Source organism: Melozone crissalis, unplaced genomic scaffold (assembly GCF_028551555.1).
Source record: "Melozone crissalis strain CALT ecotype California unplaced genomic scaffold, PUWL_Pcris_2 ptg000016l_1, whole genome shotgun sequence".
NCBI classification, from domain to species: Eukaryota; Metazoa; Chordata; class Aves; order Passeriformes; family Passerellidae; genus Melozone; species Melozone crissalis.
The window spans coordinates 21770397-21791616 of NW_026535794.1; the positions used below are offsets into that span (position 1 = coordinate 21770397).

At 37.7% G+C, this 21220-nt stretch overlaps 1 protein-coding gene across 1 annotated transcript in view; it reads left to right on the forward strand.

The window, feature by feature from the left end:
- Positions 1–21220, forward strand: part of ITGA8 (integrin subunit alpha 8) — a 109851-nt gene that overhangs the window by 13924 nt on the left and 74707 nt on the right. The window contains exons 4-13 of the mRNA XM_054273738.1: positions 252–375; positions 1804–1865; positions 3163–3208; positions 4169–4294; positions 5429–5473; positions 6888–6931; positions 7894–7950; positions 8074–8126; positions 13579–13784; positions 15834–16025. Of these exons, the coding sequence (XP_054129713.1) occupies positions 252–375; positions 1804–1865; positions 3163–3208; positions 4169–4294; positions 5429–5473; positions 6888–6931; positions 7894–7950; positions 8074–8126; positions 13579–13784; positions 15834–16025 (955 nt within the window). The remainder of the gene's footprint in view (positions 1–251; positions 376–1803; positions 1866–3162; positions 3209–4168; positions 4295–5428; positions 5474–6887; positions 6932–7893; positions 7951–8073; positions 8127–13578; positions 13785–15833; positions 16026–21220) is intronic.

Consider the following 21220-nt stretch of genomic DNA (forward strand, 5'->3'; position numbering starts at 1 on the left):
TGTAACATGGCTTAAATGTGACTTGGAGTCCCTGAATGATTTCACCTGCCACATCAGTGTGCTTTTCAATGAAAATTTATAATGAAATTATATGAAGCAGTGATCCTGCATTTTCTTCTCTCAGCATTGCTATGTGAATGATACAACACGAGAGAGAATCCTTGTACACAGGCTATTAAAAACTACATTTGCCAAATGCAAGAGTGTGTGAAAGTATGTGTGTCTTCTGATTTGTGTTTCTGTTTTTATAGGCTTGTGCTCCTCTGTATCATTGGAGAACCCTTAAAGACAGCCCTGAGAAGGACCCTGTTGGCACCTGCTATGTAGCAATTCAGAACTTCAGTGCCTATGCTGAATATTCACCTTGTCGCAACAGTAAGTATTAATATGAGCAGTCCTGTGCTGAAGGAATTGATTTGGCACTGAGTGTGTTGATTCTTTCAGTCTTCACACCACTGAGTCTTGATTGAACGCAGATTATTGTATGATGTTATTGCATTGAATGAGGGTGTAAGGAAAAATTAACATTAAACTATATGCCTATAATTGGATGCTTTATTGTATAATTCCTTGAAAGAGGAGAAACTAAGTAAATTAAGTGTGTGCAGTTATAGTAATGAGCTATAATTGGTTCAATTTTTAAAACATAGCAAACAGATCTAGATAAGAACCAGACAGCATATTAAACCAATTATTCATACTTATGCTGAGTATAAAATGTCTCATCACAAGGTCATGATTTGAAGATCAGACCCTGCATAGAGGCACACAAGCCTGTGTCATTGCTCATGCCAATATCATCCACAAGAGCTCATTTGTGAAGAGCTTTCAGCATGAAAGAAAGCCATGCACATTAACACTGCTGTTCCACACTCTTTTCAGTGCTGTTCTGAGGATGTGGTAGCTGTCTCTGGGCCTTGCTTCTTGGGGAATAGGGATAAACCACGTCCATATTTTGAACCAGATTCAGCCACCTAGAAGTCTGCAGAAAATACCACATTAGGTTATTATCAGTCATTCATCTTGTTCAGAATTCTATGCCTATTGTAGTAGGGCTTTAAGCAGAGTTTTGTTGTATCTTCCTTTTAAAGCCTCATCCTTGTCTCTGCATGGACAGGCACAGAAAGAAGCTGAATCTGTAAGAAAAGGTGTCCTTTAGATCTGGTTTATGGATTGACTGATGTCTCACTGGGCCTTTGGGAAAGGCTTATGTTGTTTGAAGAGAGAGTTCAAGCCCTTCCTACTCTCAGTTTCGCACTCCTGCAGTCTTCTGGCACACACAGAGTTGCCAGAGATGCAGGGCAACACACTTTGCAAATTATATAAGGATTTGGAGAATAGAAATAGAAGTAGTCAGAAACAGGAAAGTTGTTTTTCCATGTACACATCCTGACCCTTACACTATATCAAGGTTTTTTGAGAACACCTTAGAGTAAACACTTATTTTTGTATTTATGACAGATCAGACTGTGATGAGCATTCTACAATCTTGTTGAGTTTTTTACTTTTTTATCTCCAGCTAAATTAAAACTGAATCCTTGATGGTTGTTTCAAGGGTTCTTTCTTGGCAGTGGGAGGAGAAAGTCCAAAGCAGCAGGTCCTATTTTTCAAAATGTTCACAAGGGACTGCATGATTGGGGTCTTGCAGAAGGTCTTGATTTGCTCTGCCTCTTCTAAAAAATAATACTTCTTTTCACATATTTTGGCAGTGTTATATTTCATAGTGTTACAGCTCCAGGAGTATCTGTGTTATCTTCCACATGCACTAAAATCAATAAAATGCTTCTACCTTCATAATTGCAGGCAATGCAGATCCTGAAGGACAAGGCTTTTGTCAAGCAGGTTTCAGCTTGGATTTTTACAAGGTGAGATTCTTCTTCTGAAGTATTTTGACCAAATGTCATTATGATATATCTGCAGGGTTCAAGTGCTATCTCAGTGATCATGAGTTTATCTCCATGCTGTTGGACATGGAAACTTTTGTGAAGTTGTTGCAAGTTCTTTTCAAGATTCAAACTTTCTTGTTTCATTAATAAAAGGAAATACTCAATCAGCACCTGCTTTTCTCTGCAGCATTCCACTTTGTCTCAGTCTATCTTAACAGATAATTAGGCAAAAACTTCTATGTGCTTCTATCTCAGTCTATCCCACTCAAAATGCTTTACTTGACTTTCAGGAAGGAGTGGGGCAGGCATCAACTAGTTTTAAAAAGTTAAAATATGTCACTGCTTAGTGAGAAATGACACAAAGCATCAGAAGGCTGAGTGGATATAGCACCCATTTATTTTGGACTGCTCCTTTTTAGACACTGTTCCAATGCAAGTGGTCTGATTGGTCATTTAGTTAATACATTTCACCTTATTGGCTAATTAACAAGATGCCCTTTCATAAACAATATTTGAAAATAATAAGAAAACAGATAGTAGGAATACAACACCTGCAGGTTGTTTTTAATAATAAGCTGTCATTGTTTATCTCCAGCTCCCTAAAGTCTCCCAGGCTGATTCTGAGAAAAGTTATCTAGTTTTCTGTCTGTCACATCCACAAGAATAACCAAAGGATGCTTTTGGTGGCAGACTAGTCGTTGAGTAAAACCATGCTCATGTGGGGATGAAAGTACCTAAGGAAAGGACTAGATTTTCTCAAATGCCAAGGGGGTCCAGTAACAATGTTGTGGGAGAAAGGATAAACTTTGTGTGATTGTTGTTATCTGGCCCATCATTTACAGCACCAGGGCTTCAGGTAACTTTGACCTGACCATTGCCACTCTTTTGAGAGTTCTGCAGCTGCATTGTATAATTATCTCTAAAACATTACTGTCATTTCATTGAATTGGAGCACCCTCTTTTCTGTTAACTTTGTTTTGTTACAATTAAGCAGCATTTTGTGAAATAAGTGGTAAAATAAATGGCTTTCATTCAAGTGCAGATGCATAGGGTGATTTTGACTTTTTTTTTAACTGTGGATTGTCCTGCACATCTATGCACCTACATCCTTTCCTTGAGCATGGCTATTCTCCTTTATCATGATTCTGATATTGTTTTGGTCATTGAAATTGCTTTTTTTCCCATGCATGCTTAATTTTGCTGTGTTTTTTTTTTGTTGTTGTTGTGTAATTTTGTTCTTTTGTTGTGTAATTTTATTTAATTCTGCTTTTTATAGAATGGAGACCTGATAGTAGGCGGGCCCGGTAGTTTTTATTGGCAAGGTATGTTCATCTGGCTGGTTAACTGGAGCTAAGAAGTGAAGGAGAAAGTATTGTTGTTCTAGATTTGCACTGGTTTTTTGGTTTAAGATAACCAGTCTCTGATCTTATTTTCAACAAATGTAAATCAAAAGAATTGTTTAACAAGCAACTGAGCGATAAAAATAAGCTATGAAAATTCAGAATGTGGGTTGTTGGAAAATCCAGGAAGGTAAACAAATGCAAATAACTATTTTTATGTTGGCATTTTAGTATATTTGTAATTTAATTACTAAGTTGAATTTTTCCCTAGAAATACTGCAGGTTTAAAAATTGCTAGTATTTGCAGAGCAAATATACTATTTTAAAAAATGTTTGTTACTGTTCATTTTTGAACGCAAGCTTTATAGCTATCTACAGGGATTTTAATTTCATTTGTGGCATCACTGCAGGTTCCAAGATGCAGTTTCTTGTGTAGATAAACCCTGAAGTTTTTTTGGTAAAGAATTAAGGGGTTATTTTTGTTTTAACCTGTTCTTACATGTATGATGTAGCTGATTCCCAGCCTCTGCCTACCAGCTTGCCCACTGTCAGCCTCTTTGATGTGTGTTTTTACATTTTTTTTTCAAGATCTAATTGATTGTGATAGTAGGGAATTCATAGCTTTGAATTCTCCATTGTGAAATTGCTTTCATTGGTCTACTCTATTTGTACAGTGCAGTGACTTTAGTTTGAGTTAGTAGATTGAAATGGATCTGAAGGTGTTTTAGTAATGGTTCAATAGAGATTCAGTGCCTTGTTTTAATGATTTATGTATACTCTTGAGACTTCCAGGGTAATAATGGAGAAAGCTTGAGAGGAGTTATCTGTTCTTTGTGTGGTACTAGGCTCCTTTCTGCTCTGTTCAGGTGTTCTGCTAGCCCTGTTTTATAGAATCTGGCCCTCTTTTAGGTCCCTTTCATTTATGAAGCTGTTTGAATCCAGGTCAGGTAATCACAGCAAGTGTTGCAGACATCATTGCAAATTATTCCTTCAAGGATATTCTGAGGAAACTGGCACGAGAGAAGCAAACAGGAGTGGCACCACCCTCATATGATGACAATTACATGGGTAAGCTGAGTTCTGTATGGGTTAGCAATATGTTCTAAAAGGGTGAGTCTTACATAAGTATGAAAACAAGCCCTACATTACTATTGTCCCAGTTGTGAGAGGATTTGAACATGTTTTGCCTTAACCCAAGAGCAAATCTGTAGTTTGCTGGTTACTTCAGTGACATTACTAACATTCTTAAAATGATGCACAGCAACAGGATTTGAAGGTTGAGATCTTGAATGGCTTGTTAGGGTTCTTATTATTTGATCTTAAATAATTAGGCAGAAATACAAAATCTTTCCATTTATGTATTTTTTCATTACAAGATGATGGATTGAACTTAATGTAATTAAAGACAATTTCAATTTTTATTAGATAAATTTAAACCCAGTTCTGTGGTATTTTGTACAGTACTACACAAATACCCAATTTATTTGCAATTATTAAGAGATACAATTGAAGTAAGCAATAAAAAAAGTAAAGTTGAAGATTTTATGTAATTAATAGAAAAAAGTCTCCTTATCTACTTATTAGTACTGATCTCTAAGAATTTCTTGATACTGACATGTCTCTGCATGTAAAGCAGGTTTTTCTTCACACAGTTATAGAAGAGATTCAGTGGAAATTGAAGGTGTGTGCTTGCACTGTTTCCCATGGATTTGAAATTAAAGTCCCTGATACAATCCAGAAGTCTTTCTTTACTGTGACAGTAGTTACTATCTCATAGGTTTTCTAAAGCTCCAAGAGGTGTTTTACTCCATCTTTGGAAATCTGTTTTCCATATAAAGCTCAGCCAGGACATTCACACTTTACAGTACAATAATGAGGACCTGAATTGTGTCAATAGCTATTAGGGCAAAACACTATAGTACCTAGTGGTTTTTTTCAGATGAATTAGTAAATATTATTGATTTAGAAGCTTATTTTTGGAGAAGAGGGATCAATTTCTTATACATTTGAACCTAACATTAATTTAGTCATAGTGGTGTGATAAACAATTCTCCTTTTCTCCACACAGTTTTAGTATACTAATGTTAGAAAACTTGCATTCAGCAGATCCATTGAACAGACAAATTTGATGTTCCTTGCATATTTTTTGAAAGAAAATGGTGAATCAGTTTGGGTTGTTTTTTTAAATTTATCTTTAAACAGGATACTCAGTGGCTGCTGGGGAATTTACTGGGGATTCTGAACAAGGTAAGCACCTGTGTACTTGAACAAAAACCATATGGCCATGGACTTTAGACTAAATTCCTTGGTTTGGGTCTCTGCACAGGAACATACCTATTATACTTTTGTAATGCTGGTGAGACTTAAGCTGTCTGTACTCAGTATTCTCAGAGAAAACTCTTTCCTGAGACAGTATAACATAACAGAATTAAAGTAACACAAAAATTTGAATTCCATAAGGGGTGACTCTCTTGAGTGGCTGAACAGCTCTGTAGTCCAGACTCACAAAGCCAGTAGGGACATAATACATTTCCACAAGTGAACCCAGTGCTCCAAAACTGCTGCTGCTTAACCCCCTCTGCAGTTAAAGTTGCCTGTCCTGCATTATGAAGAATTCAAAAAATAAATCCAAAACCACACAGTTTTGAGCCAAGCATTATAATGTGTAAAAAGAGGCATCCCAGTAATGGAAGGCTACATCTTTGGCTGCTTTTTAAATGCATACTCAGAGTTCTATAATGGATGATTTTTGAATTTGATTTCATGTGAATGACTGGCACAGAAATATTGCATAGTTGGCTGACTCAAGATTCATCCTGTGTCATGTTCAGGCTTTCATTAGTACTTCCCCTTCCCCTTGAGCAAACACATTCAGTCAGAGGGGAGTGCATGATCCTAGTGAGGAACAGAGGAAGGCTTGGTCAGTACAAGCAGGTGGCTGAGGTGGTCTTATCTGAACTTCCTGCTGCTGTCTTCTGATATGGATATCCTAATGAGGCAAGGTTTAGATCACAAGACTGCAGGCTGGGACTTTCCTTCTTCCTTCTTTTTTTACTCATTTTTTCAACAAATTGTTTAAGATTTTGCCATTGAGCAAAATTACTCCTAGAAGGCAGATAGGTCTAATGTTTAATGTTCTTATTCAGTGGATCCTTCCAGTGCCACTCACAAAAATTTCCTTGTAATGCTTTTAGATAGACTGTGCAGAATTTGTCAAGCACTTACATGGCATCAAGTGAAATAATGGATGAGACAAACTGTTGGTAGGCATAAAGAAAAGAAGTATTTGTAAGGACAGTTCTGTTTAGCTCCTGTGCTCTAGTATGTGATGCCATAACTAATTCTTGTTCCATCAGTACACTGCTGTCAGGTAGCAGGCTGAATTCTACCAAGAACTTTATTATACTGTGCTATGCTAAGCAATGCTAAACAGAAATGGATGGGTCAAAAGTCAGAGTGAAATGTTTTGTGCAAGTAAATGAACCGAATGAATGCAACAGTCCTATGAAATAATGGCTTGAGGTGATTTACAGGTCTTTCAGATACAGATCCTAAGGGATTTGAAATATGTATCAAGGAAGTTTTAAGTGGTGTGGGATACATCTTGAATGTACAGCTCAGATTGCAAAACCAGTTCACTGTTGATCATTTATCCTTTCAGAGCTGGTTGCTGGAGTCCCAAGGGGAGCACAGAACTTTGGCTATGTATGTATTGGACCTTCATTTTATGTTTTTCATAGTAAGAAGGCAATTAAGCTATTTGTAAGGTTAAATGCTACATTATATTTTCTGTCTCCTTCATACAAAACTTTCAAATCAGGGAAAACTGCCACTGACTTTCACCCTCAGATTTATCTGGCTGGGTTGGAGTGCCTTTACTGGTTTGGGTTTTGGATGGTAAGCACTTAGTCCCTTCTGAAGTCTGTTTTCACTAGGCAGCCACAATTACAATTACATACTCTGAGTCTGACTAGTATCCCTATACCCATTGAGTGTTATCAGACCTAAGCTCAGCCACAGGTTAGCATATTTTTGTGCAGTGCTGTGTCCACAGTGCAGAGGAGTGCAAGTTCAGATTATTCATACCCATTGTTTACTGTCAGTGTTGTAAGTGTATACGCTGAAATCCAGATGCAAAGAGTCATGATATGCAGTTAGAAGTGAAGGGAGAAAACAATATACATTTGTGAATACAGCTGTTAACTTGTAGGCAAAAAGTTCCACAAGTAACCTGACTGGGAAAATAGATCACAGACATATTCTCTAGTTTTGTGGACCCCAAATTCCTGGTGTCTCTGGGACTTGTTTGTAGAATTTTTAGGAAAAAGGTGTGTATATGTATGTATATACTTTTATGTATCTGTGTATACTTCTTTATGTTTTAAGTTCATGTTTTCATGCCTAGTCACTGATTAGTTGATAGTCTGTGATTTGCTGTTGTTCAATGTCCAAGGAAGGGAAATACTTTTCCCTATTTTTTTCGTGGGGAACCTGAGGGTCATGAAATCTTAGCAATTTGTTCAAGACCATACAGGATAGCTGTTTGAGACAGGAAAAAAGCTGTTTTTTCTTGGACCATCTTTTAGTGTGTTAAATTCTTTTGCAGTGATGTCATGCTGTAGCATCTCCATGTGTGCCTGAAACTTTCTTTATTCTTCTGTTGCCAGGTCTCAATTATTAATTCCTCTGACTTGACCTTTATCCAGAACTTCACTGGTGAGCAGGTAATGTCAAGCAACTGTGTGATGAAATATTGTATATCTAGTGCATCAAAGAGGATTATCAGTAAAAAAAATTTTACATTTTATATCAAATATGAAAGCCTATCTGTTGTTTTTTATTTTCAGATGGCGTCCTATTTTGGGTACACAGTTGCAGTATCTGACGTTAACAATGATGGGTAGGTTACAAAATATATTCAGCTCCACTGAACATTAATAGAAGCAATGACTGATATTTATTAATAAATGTAGGTTTTCAGGTGCTTTATGCCTCAAAATGCTTCTCTTGGCTTCTCTGCTTCTCTAATTTTAATTTCCCACATAGACTTATCTTTGTGCAGCCATGGTGGCATGAGTATTTGCAGGCCTAGTTTGGGTGAGTTTATCTTCCTGAATGTTTATTCAAAGCAGTGTGTCAGAGGAGTGTCCAGAGTCCTAGGAAACAGATCCAGGTAAAAGAACAGTGAATAAATTGCACCACAGGGAAGAGATTGGGAGAATGAACTTCTGACTTTCATCTTTCTCACATACAGGAAAATTTTCTCATCCATAGCTTCACTTCTCAATTTTAAAAGCCTTCTAATGTCACCAGCTCTTCTTTCTTCATTCTAGCACCTGCTGGTTGGCCATCCATGTTTATCATTCTGAGGACCAGCAATTGTCTGTGCCCCATAGTTGTTACAGCAGGCATTGTGTGTGTTAGAGGGATAACAATGCTCCAGTCTCAGGATCATGATACCTAGGGATCATTATTCATAAGATACTTGGGGGTTTCAGGCTCTGTTGAACAAAACCCTTGTTAACTTTCAAGTCATGTAAAGTCTGATTAAATATTTTAGAAGAAGAGGACTTTAGTAAGAGAACATTTATAGTAGCTATCTAGCAAGGAGATAAAGATCCCTGAAACTCAAAGGCTTGGAAGTCTGCACAAAGATGAGCCAGGATAATATTTAGAGATGAAGTGTACTCTTGCTTATTGCAGAATGCCTCAGATGTGTCTGCATCATATGTTTTTCTTGTGATCATTTCTTATTAAGTGCTTAAAACATAGTGCATGAAATAGTTTTTCTGGGTTAAGTGATTTCTTCTCATCAGTGACTAGTGACCCTTTAAAGATTGAGTTTTACAAGAGAAAAGCAACAAGGTGGTAAATGTTATTGCAGTTAGAAAAAAAAGCCAACAACAGAACAGGAGCTTCAGCAGTTTCCATGGTGGCTTCATAGAACTCAAATCTTACCAAATTTCTGAGATTAAATTTTGTCATAGTATCACAGCTTTTGAGAATTTTGGTTTTTCTGATGTACAGAATGAAAAATTATTTAGTCCTACTGATCTATTACAAATGTGAAAGGGTGAAGGAACATTCATCTAAGGTGCAATAGACACTCATTAGACTTTTAGGGTACTTATTTAACTTCTCACTGAACCAAACTGTTTCCTGTGCAGGTTATTTCCTGTTAACCCTAGGGTTACTTGGTAGGTCTCATATTTTCTGTGTACCTCTAAAACCACAGTTTATGTCAATAATATAATCAAACTGCTGTTGAGGCCTGTGTGGTCTCCCAGTCTATATCTTAAAAGAAATCTAAAGACTCTTCCTGAGATCCAAACATCCCACAGAAAACAAAACACAAAAAGCTCTGCTGGATAAACATGTCTGATTAGATATGTAGCCTGCCTTGGCTGGTTTGCACATATAATCAATAGAAATATTTATCTGAAAGGAAGAGTAAAGGAGGGGGAAAAAAGCAAAAGGAAATTAACACTTCAAATTCACTTAGGCATTTTGTTCAGCTAAGAATGAGGATATAGTAGTGGTCCCATCAGGATGAGAAACCTGATTAAGTTATTTGCTGAAAAAAGAACACAAGATTATTAGGAATAGTACTTTGCTGTAGTAAGACTCATGATATGGCTCAAAGATTAGACTCATCTTGGGGAAAAAAATTCTGTAGATCTGGCCCAGCAGTTCTGTGGGTATAGCAAAGTGAATCATGCAGTTTTATCTGCACCATGTCAGGATTGTAGGCAGAACAGGAAAACTGAGGATACTGTTTGAACTACCCTTTAGTTGCCTGTTGCTAATACTGAGAAATCCACAATGAAACTTAATAAATCAAGTTTGCCATCAACCCACAAGCTACATTCCTAGTAAAGAGAGAAAAAGAGAGCAATTTTAATTTAGGCTGAATCAGTCCAATAAAAATAGTGAAAGAAACTGTTTACTCTGTTTTTTTATTTAGCCTATATCAAAGCTTTCTGTATTTATACTTTGACCTCTTGACATTTCCCATATTCCTGCTTTTTATTACTCTGCAGGATACAAAGGAATGGCACACAGTCTCAGCAGGTGGTCAGCTTTGTGCTTTGTAAAGATTTTTTTTTTAATCAGAAGGGAAGTAATTCTGGCTGGTTACTTTTCTGTGTTGGAGCAAAAATTAATATATAATTAATGTTAACTCTAGCATCTTAGTGCAATAATGAAATCTAATGAACCACTTCAAAATACCACTGCACACTGAACTGCATTTCATGGTTTAATATTACTGTCCAGGGGCTTTTGCTTTTATTTACTCATATGGCTTTTTAAAGGTAATCACATCAAACTGAATTTGACTCAGAACTCTCAATTTTGTAAATACAACCCCTACAATTTAAAAAGCCAATTGAAATATCCTCTTTCACCAACAAACTGCATCATACTAACCACATAGGCACTTAGAACCCAACAAGTACACACACCCCCCATGCCCCCTTGACTGCTTGCTATCTAAATAATTAAGTTACAGAAGTTGGGAGGTAGAACTGAATATAAAGTAGGGTAAGCAGCAATTCTTTGCTTATTTTACCCACTTGAAGAGGAATCAGAAGAAAGTAAATGAGGATCAGAGAGTTGGGTAGCTGACAAACTCTTCCTTTCTAGCTATAGTACACTGCTGTGACAGCACAAAAAACCCAAACTCTAATCCCAAACCTCTAGAATTGCATAAGGGAGAGTTCCCTCTTGCAGAGGATTTGCTGAAGCAGCGTGGTTTGACCTACAGTGCTCAGCTCTGAAGGAGAAAGGGGAAAATTTAAGAGGGTGAGGAAAGGAAGGCCTTGGTGGGGGCAATATATCTGAGTACCTGGAGGGAAGACAAACCAAGTTTTGTGGGTGCTCCAAGTAGCTCTGCTGCCCATAACCAGTTGAAAAATAGATCAGTGTATTAAATGACTGCCCTCCTTCCACCTGTCCCTCAGTACATCAGAAGATGAGCCATCTTAACTACCAGATTCTGGTCCCTTCTCCCTGGACTGTTCATGCATTTTATACAGTCATTGTCATTTATTTTAACAAAGTTGAAATTTTACCAGAAAAATAATCCAGTACTGTGCACTTCTAACTGGGATGCTGCGCTCCCTGTTTAACAACATCCAGCTCCTGTCTGCTTGCTTTCTCTATCACCTGGTGAATCTTGTGTTCTGGGTTAGACTTCTGCTTACAGAGTTTTAGTACACAATAGGTAGTCTGTTTTGTACACAATAGTTTCTCTTTTCACCATTTTAGGCACTCTAGATATTGCTCTATGGACCAGGGTTTTAAAAGTATGTGGGTATCTATTTATTTTACATCAGTATGCTGAGAGCTTTCTGACTCTCAGTCATTTGGTTCCTTGTCATCTCTAAAAAAATCTTCCTTTAGTCTTGAAATTGCTCATTTGTAAAATATTCAAGGGAGCCAAGCACATCTTTTATTTCATGGTTTCTACAGCACTGTACTCTGTGGGGTCCCAATGTACTGGGAATATCTGCACTGTGAGGTACTGAAATAGTAATTGATGATAGTGCTACTGTGTAATGCTTTTAGTACATGGCATATGTAAAATTACTTATTTTGAAAAGAGCATTCATTATTTCTTTCTGTTTTGTTGTTGTTTCATGGCAACCATTTCAGCTGATATTCTGTCCCAATCACAAACATCTTCCATTAGTAGAGGAAGACTTTTAATATTTAGTGTGAAAGGAAAATCCCACCTTTGATGTCAAGTCAGCATCTGCTTCCTTCCTTTTTAGTTATTTATGCCATAGAGCAAAATCTAACATAAAAAATAGGACAGCTGTACCAAACTGACCTGACATTTGGAACTGCACTTTCCTTTATGGAAACATGCTATAAAACTTAGTAGAAAAATAACATTCCTAGAAGTATTTTGTCACAACTCACATAATCTGTGATTTCTACAGTGAAATTAATTTTTTTTTCTAGATAAAATATTCTATCCTAAATTCTATGGTGTCTATCTTAGAATTATAGTGTACATCTGTGGTAAAATAGTAGCTGAGATACTGCTGAATCATACGGATTTTTTTTCTATCAGGATTAGGAAAAACAATGTAGTACAATTTTACTCTTTGGTTTGCTAATAGATGAATCCTCATATTGGAAATGTGATGAATTGTGAATAGAAAGTTTTCTGTGAGCTTTACAAGGTTTGAAAAATTTTCTCATTAGAGCAAGAGAATATGTTTTCCAAATTAAACATTCTGTGTTCAAGTATTCCTAGTTATTTGCAGTAACAGATTTCCTTAATACAGATGATCAATGACCACTGAATGTAATGCAAATTATTTTATTATTTGGCCTTGAGCAACCTTCAGAAATTAATCTGATACTATCATTTCATATCTCAGAGTAGTCCATTAAGAATGCTTCTGCTATTTATGAGTCTGTCAATCACACTTGTTTTTATTCTTCACAGTTAATGAAAGGATCTTTTTATTCTCTCTAAATAAATGTTGGTAATATGTTTTGAAACATGACTGTTTAGAACAACAACATGCAAAAGATGCTTTGATTGATCTGTGTTCTTTTACTGATTCTTCTTGGAGTAGCATAATGGACAGACTTTTTCCTCTAAGCATCTTATTTTTTATGATTTGATTATGTAATTTCTCTTTAATACTCTGTACAGAAAATTATATGAACACTGCAACTACTTGTGTACCTAATATTGAACAGAAGCGTTTTCAGAAATAGGGCTTTGGCTTTGTCTCCCAGTTTCTATATGAAGAAGTGATGAGGCATTCTCTATTAATTGATGCTCTACTTGTGTTTCATGCATGTTACTCAAAAATCTGTTGTAAAGTGGCAGGTTCTTTTTCTTTTGGTCACTTACTGGTGTATAATTTGCAAAAACTAGATTTAATACTAAAATTTGTCTCTCGCTGGCACTGTTGGTAAAACAGATCTACAGAAGATTCACTCTTAGATTCCTGACTTCTGCATCATCAATTGCAAAGTGTAAGTTTTCAGTGTCTTTTGTGGGCATGAATTGAAGTACAAGTAGTTCTATTTAAACCTAGAAAGAAACATTTTGTCTGTGATGATGATCAGACACTGGAAGTAGTTGCCCAGAGAGGTTGTGGAGCCTCCATCCATGGAGATATTCAAAACTGAGCTGAGTATAGCTGTGGACAGCCTTCCCTAATTGACCATGCTTTGACCAAGTGTTTGAACTGGGACTCCAGAAGTGCCTTCTTACCTCATTTAGTCTAACTGTATGATAATTATCTGCTTCTTGTTTAGCAAATGTATAAACTGTGTTGTTTGCACTCAGTCTCTCAGTGACACTGGGTTTTTGTTTTTTCCAGTTTAGATGATATCCTAGTTGGTGCTCCTCTTTTTATGGAACGAGAATTTGAGAGCAAGCCTAAAGAAGTTGGGCAAGTTTATCTGTACCTGCAAGAAAGTGCATTCCTCTTCCAAGATGCACAAATTCTGACAGGCACTGAAGTGTTTGGTAGATTTGGCAGTGCAATCACTCACCTTGGGGATCTCAATCAGGATGGATATAATGGTAATTTGTCTGTAATGTAGTATATTTCTAACACTGAAATTACAAATGCCCAAGCAGCAAATATTGTGTCTGTGCTGTGCTGGAAAAGGCTTTGTAACATATTTGAAATAAATAAGAATTTATACTAATGCTAATGAAACTGATATTGAGACCCAAATCATGAAAAGTGACCGATAAGAGGGCAGTCATATTGACTTCAGTGCGATTTTTTTTGCCAAATGCTAGTGTTTTTTTAATAAAAATACCTTTTGTTTTATAACTATAATAACATTTAATTACTTGGTTAAGATGTTTCATTTTTTTGAAAGCAGTGTTCTTTTCTCCTCAAATGCTTGGAAGAGTTTGATAATTCAGTGAGGCTCAGTACATGGAGCATTTTGTCAACAATGAAAGAATTGGGCAAAAGTACACAAGTACTATTTTGGAGTCAGTCTTCCACTGGTACTTAAGTACTAGTGGAATCAGGTGCATGAGTTCTTTGAAATGCTTATAGCACATGCACACAACAAAATATTCATGTAAGTTAACTGGCAGCCTGTATTCAAGCAACCACAACAACTAAACTTACTGCTTGATTATCTGAGAAAGCTGGGATACCTTGAGCACCCAGAGTCAGCCTCCCAGACATGATCAGTGGCATCTTGGTTTTCCCTGCATGAATTTCCTTACTTCTTATTTCCAGGATGTTAGGGATCTTCAAAGCAGGTACCTTTGCAACTAAAACACCAAGTTTTTTTTCTGTAAGAGCTGTTTTGCACAGTAGCCTTTAGAATAGTTGTCCCACTAAGGAAAAATTAATGAACTAAGGAAAAATTAATTACCTCCTGGGGTGTTTTTCACAATGCTCTAGCCACTAGATGCTAGGGCAGTGTCCTCATTGTGTGGCTGCTGTGCGAGGGATCATTCATGTCAGGAGTCATAGAAGTGCACTGGGGTTCAGAGTGTACAAAGTATGAGTACCATCCTGTGGGTAGGAGCCACTGGATTGTGACTGCTGAGAGCACCCTCACTGACTTATCCTGGAATCCCACCATGGAGTTCAGCACAGCTGAACCTCATGCTGGAGAATTCCTGTTTTCTACCTGTGAGCAATAGCAGATACCCTCAGCTACTCTGGGCAGGCAGTGTTGGTCTCCTGTCTCTCCAGAATTCAGATGAGGTAGGCAGAAGACATTTCTGCTTTTCTCTGTCACTGTATAAAGACCAAGAAGACTCTAAAGCCAGAGTCCAGATGCTCAATTCAAGTTTAATAAAGAAGTCCAGCATCATTTCCTAAATCAGAACCCAAAAATGAGAGCTATAGATACATATCCTCTATTGCTTCCTATTATCTAGCTCAGCTAGAACAGCTGTTGGATTTCAATCTAGACAATATTGTCTCCACATCCTGTGCACAGAAACTAAGAGCACTGTGAATTCTGCTTCTTGGATGTGGCACCTCATTTTTAAGGATGGAACTGTTGAATTCTACAGTGTCTAAGAGCTCTTGTGAAATTCCTGACTCAGTACTAGTCCATCAATGAAATGATGATTTGGTATAGATGAAAACATTATATTCCACTGTTCTCTTTTGCATTCTAAAGCATTGGGTATTTGAGGGGGTAAAGTTTTTCGTCTGTGTAGGATATGTTATCTGGGAAAAGAAAATTGGTTTTATCTAAAAGCTACTCCTTATTAACAGGTCAGAGAAGAAATCAAATAAAATTTTTACCTGTTTAAAAATAGGAAAGTAGAAGCAGGCATTCATTAGATCTTGGTTTATTAAAGCTAATTAACTGCCCTGGAAATATGTAGAGGAATCCAATGTGGACTGGCTTTTTCGTATAATTAAATAACCTCTTCATAGGATTATTTTATAAGCTTTTGTCACGACACAGAAAAAACACTGCTAACATTTTGTATATTTGCCTTTAAACTAGAATGCATTCAGAAATATAGAATGTTGAAGTTCTTGCATGTTTGTAGCAGAAGCAATTTGAGTCTATTTTCCTGCAAGGAGTTAATTTTTAATTGTGTCCATTCTTTTTATTTTTTTTTTTTCCTCTGCAGACATTGCTATTGGTGCACCATTTGCAGGAGAAGACAGAAGAGGGAAAGTGCTCATTTACAATGGACACAGCAATGGGTTAAACCCTAACCCTTCCCAGGTTCTCAATGGAGCCTGGGCCTCTCAGTCCATGCCTTCGGGATTTGGCTTCACTCTGAGAGGAGACTCTGATGTAGACAAGAATGATTACCCAGGTAAGATTTTTGCAGTAGAAAGGGAATTTCATACTTCCATTCTCTGGTAAATTCATCATGCCTAAACTGCTCCTTTTGGAAGGCAGAGGTCAGAATAAAGGATGGACATTTCTGGACAGTTCTAGTTTGCTTTCCTGAGAGTTAAAAACAGACAAAACAAATACTCCCCTTCCTGTCAAAAGACATGATCAGAAAGTCAAGAAAGGGCTGAAATAGTTGTATTAACATAAAACATGTGAAGTTTACAATGAAAACCTTAACCCTTTTCCCCCGCTTGCAAAAACTGAATGTCTCAGCTTATTGAACTTGTAAGGTCTCCTTCATCCTGGCATTCTTTCTTAATTAAAAACATGTTGCATTGTAGAAGAAGGGATTGGTTTGATTGTGTTTCTGGGTTGTTTTTTGCTGACCAAAGAGACACTGAGCTATATATAGTTAATGGCTTTGCATTACAAAAAAGCAGAGAGAATGCAAATTGCTTAAAGCAGCTATTTTATTTGGGCCTTTCCATCCCTTTTATGTTTTCATTTTGAGATATGGACTCTTCCTTTTTAGGTTAGCTTTGATTCTTCCTAATGAGTTTACCTGACATGCATTCACATTTATGAAGTTTGTAACATTAATTAAGTGTTTCAGGGAAGCATTTGTTTTTTAAAGAAAATTTTTCCTACCATCTAAGTAGTCTGAATGTAAGTGTGCTTGTATTTACCCTCTCTCTCATCTGGAAACAAATCTGTTCTGTTTCTTCTCACCACAATTCAGAAGCCTTAGTAAGGGTGTGTAGTAAAACATGGTATTTCCTTACTGTGAAAGGTTCATCCACAGTAAAATCCTAACAGTCCATGCTTCCCTGACTTACTGTGAAATCACTCTTGTTACCCTGGGTTATTTCAAGGCTAGACTTCTTAAAAGTTGTGCTGTTTCAAAAGTGAAAACTGTAATTTTTCAAAGGGACAAACCCAGGATCTTTTACCTTTCTGAGATGGATTGTAAAAGCCTTGAAAGAGGTATCTTTCCAAAAGCAGAAGGCAATTTCTGGAAAGGGGTGTTTACAGTAGAAATTACAGTTTTACAAACAGAAAAGCTGACTGCGGAGTAATAAAGTGAGGCTATCATGAGACTAAATAAGAAGCTCTTTAGCATTTGAGAGAAGAAAGGGCTTTAAAACACTCTTCTGACTTTTTGTTTGCATATTGTTGATGTTGCTATTAATAGACTTTCATTGTCCATGACTAATGAGGTTCTCTTGGACAACAGAGCTCTTTATTAAAGTTTCGGCATTTAAACATTTCCTAAAGCACCCACAAGGCCCCCAGCAAAACCAAAGGAAACAGGATATTGCATTCCTGGCATTTCTAAGATTGAAAAGATAGAGGGAAGGGAGAGATTCTTTGACTCCCATAGAGAAGAGTAGAAGTCTTATTGCTGTATTAGCATACTCTATGTGGAGCATCTTTTAAGCTAATATGTGGAAAGTTTGTGTCATGAGTCTTGATCTTTCTAAATGTGCACTGAGGAATTGTAGTATAATTGTGTGTTCCCTGTCTGTCATTGTGGCCTCCACCATGCATCCTACTTGCAGAATTTCACATTGTGTTATCAGCTCACTATGTGTTAGAGCATTTGATTTTATTACAGGAATTACCTAATTAAAAAATGGAAACAAACAAAAGAAACACCACCCTGCATTTACTGTAACTAGCTTTTCCCCTGGATGAGCAGTCCATAGCACTGGTGAAAATCTCTCACAAAATGAGAAGACAAATCCCTTACTATGAGTCAACCACCTCTTCCCTAATTCATGAAGATTTAGAGCACCAAAACAGAGCTGTAAAAATAGTGCAAACATGGCACAATGTTAGCACAAAAATAGAGTGCCTTCCTATGGGAAAAGGGAAAAAAAAAAGGAAATAATACAGGGAAATGCAAGCCTAGGACCAACACTCTAGGCAATGAATCAAGTAATCCTTCTTGTGTCAAAGAGCTTTCCTCCTTCACCTCCTGACGGAAACGCCTGAGGGCAACCCTTGTAAAAGGAGGAAACAAGGTACTGAAGTTGGAAGGATTAGGAAGGAAGTTTTATTTTAGAGAAATGGGATCTGGCTGACTATAGAAAATCTAGAAAATTAGCTTTTAATTCCATGCTTCCCAAACTACTGTTTGTGCCTGTGATTCAAGGAAGGTTGTGAAAGATACGGGAAAAAAATATCACAAACATTTTAATTTAAGCTTTCTAGTGTGTATATTCTAAAAGCAACCATTTTATAAAAAGATAAATGTAATAAAATCAGGTTATTCTGACTTAAAACTCCTTCAGAAGTTCTGTTCTCAGAAGTTCTGGACTGGAGATGAAAGACAGCTGTAATGTGTGGCTGCAGGTATGAATGTATATTGCCACTGTGTAAGGTAAGATTCTCCAAGCACGTAGCTCTTCCATGGCTAGAGTGCAATTGTTCAAGACTGACCTGCGTAGCTGTAGCTGTCTTTGTATAATTTACTGAAGCACTTGTGCCTGACATTGTTCATGAGGCAGCATATCCATGCTAGGAATTTGGAGTCTGAGACTTGGGAGACTTACTCTGCCATTTCATTTCTAATGCACTAATGTATAGCATTTTCAGAGCTTTTAGAGGTTCAGGCCTTCTTTAAATCAGACCATAAGGTAAGCTTTCTGGGAGCAGGTCACTGACCTAGAGGGCAGAAGATATCATCTGTTCATATGACTTCTTATCACAGACCACTGGGCTTTATCCTGGGATAGCTGTACTAACCCCAGCAACCCCAGTGCTCTTTGGTTACAAGCTGGGTGATGCAGTTACTAAAAAGTGAGGGTGAATCACAGTCAAATTTTTCTCCCAATGGAAAAAGGTTAAATCCTCTCTTGGCTGGGAGTTCAGTTCAAACTGAGATCTATGTATTGGCCTTCTGGAGAAGACAGACCATTTGGTACAGGGAGTAATATCTTCCTTTCTTCATCCAAATGCCAGTATAAGCTCAGGAGCAGAGAAGGAAACAGGGAGCAGATGAAGACTCCCTCGTACAAAGAGCTCTTCAAATCCCTCAGCTTTCCTGTGGATGCAGTGGTTTCTCTTTTCTGCTCTTCCTGCGACTCCTGCCACCAAAGGGAGAGAGTCTCCTCCACCCCCCACTTTCTGGTCTTCTTTGGGAAAGGCAGAGAAAGAGTCTCTTGTCCCCCATGACCCCAGCTGTATAATCAATTTGGGAGAAAACTGATCCCAGGCAGGTTTAATGGTGGAGCAGCAGAGCAGACAAGGATGAACATAATACAGCCATACTGATAGAGATAAAAGCTCTGTCTAACACCACAGCATGTTTCCATCAGTGGCCAACAATAGATATCCTGGGAGTTGTATAGTTGTGATATTTCACAGAATATTCACCCAGCATTAACCAACCAGAATATCAAGGTGGCCGAGAGTTAGAGATGGCACCTCCAACATTAGTATCACTTGACAGACTTTTCTTCCATGAATTTGAACAGTCAGCTGTAGAACTCAAGCAGACTTTTGGCATGTGCAGCATTTGTCAAGGGACCCCAAAGCCCAGCTGAATTGCCTGTGAAGAAATAATTCTCACTGTGTCCCATTCAAATCCTGAATGTTCCACTGGACATTTTCAACAGTTCTGCAGTCCAGTTATTTTACAGATTTGAAACATACTTCCTCTATCAGCCACATGTTTTAGCAATCCTCTGGAATGAATTCTAATATATTTAATTGTTCCTTGTGCAGTGGAGAATGGCACACCAGTTCTGTTGTACCAAATGATTGTTCAGTCTTGCCACCAGTGCTGCCTCTTCTCCTCTTCTTCATATATTTTTATGTAAAGAGCCGTTAGTAGTTTATGACTTGTGTATGGGTAAAGAATGGTTTCTGATAAAGACTTTACCATTGACCTGGGTTTCATACTTAACCAATATTAAAAAAGAGCTGTATCTTCTCAACTGAGAAGAAAATCAGAATTAGTGCTTGAAAAAACAATAATCCCAAATATTTTTCATTGCTATCAGTAATCATGTTTGTACAAGAAAATAAAGTGGGCCAGAAACTGTGGTCTGGGCTTGAGGCTACATGGCACAGCACAGCTCACTCTTATCAGATGAAACCACTGGAACAGGATGGCAGTACCCATATTCCCTTTTGTAAAAGGTCTTTGGCCCAGACCTTTCCCAGCTGCTGTCTGGGGGAGTACTAACTTGCACACACTAAAATCACAGCTAATCTGTGCTAACAACACAAAAATATGGACAGTACTTACACAGTGCTCAAACACTTGCCCTGCCTTTATTGCACAAGCACAAGGTACAGACAGCTGAATAACTAACTAGCAAAGACTTACCTAAAAATGGAACCTTCCCTGGTAGGGCCAGCATGCAGACAGAGCTGCTTTTCCTTTTTGTTAGCAGTTCTGTCAATGTAGTGACCATCTGTCCAGCTGTCCTGGCCCAGGTGCTGTCACTGTAACAGTAACAGACCCCTCAGCATTGTGAAAATACCGACATTTTTTTTACAGGGAAGACTGAGTTTTGTTACTAAGTACAACCTTTGGTTTACATCTCTGCAGCTTTCCAGGAGGGAGTTCTGTAAATTGTGTCATCCTTATAGACACTCCAGATGTTATGTACCCAGAACTGTTCCTTTATCAGCACAGACAGGGGTGATAATATGGAAGTCTCTGCTTTGCAGGCTTGGGGGCAGTAGGAAACTTTCAACCCTGGGAAACAGCAGAGGCAGAAAACTGTGCTGATCATTCTAGCAGCTGTGTTGCTCATGCTGCTGCCTTCTCTGTGCTTGTGTTCATCACCTTCTGCCCCAAACAGAGGGCTCCTCCTCACCTAGCTGGAGTGCAATGCCAAGCAGTGGTGATGGTGGTAATTAATGGATGATGCTCCTTTCTCTGTACTCATGTAAGAAGCAGAATCTAATTAAACTTTATAGTCAGATAAGGCTAGTAAAAGGAAGCAGGTTAAGGATATCAGTCAGATAGATTGTGCCAAGCCATGATGGGCAGCTTTCCCAGTGTCCTAAGCATGACACTGACAAGCTTAATACCATACTTACCTGAAATACTCAATAACTCTCCAGTACACAACATGGACCCAGTGTTTTATGGAAAAGACCAGTTAATCCTCCTGAGGTACATCTACACTAGCAAATGAAATATGCTGTCTGAGC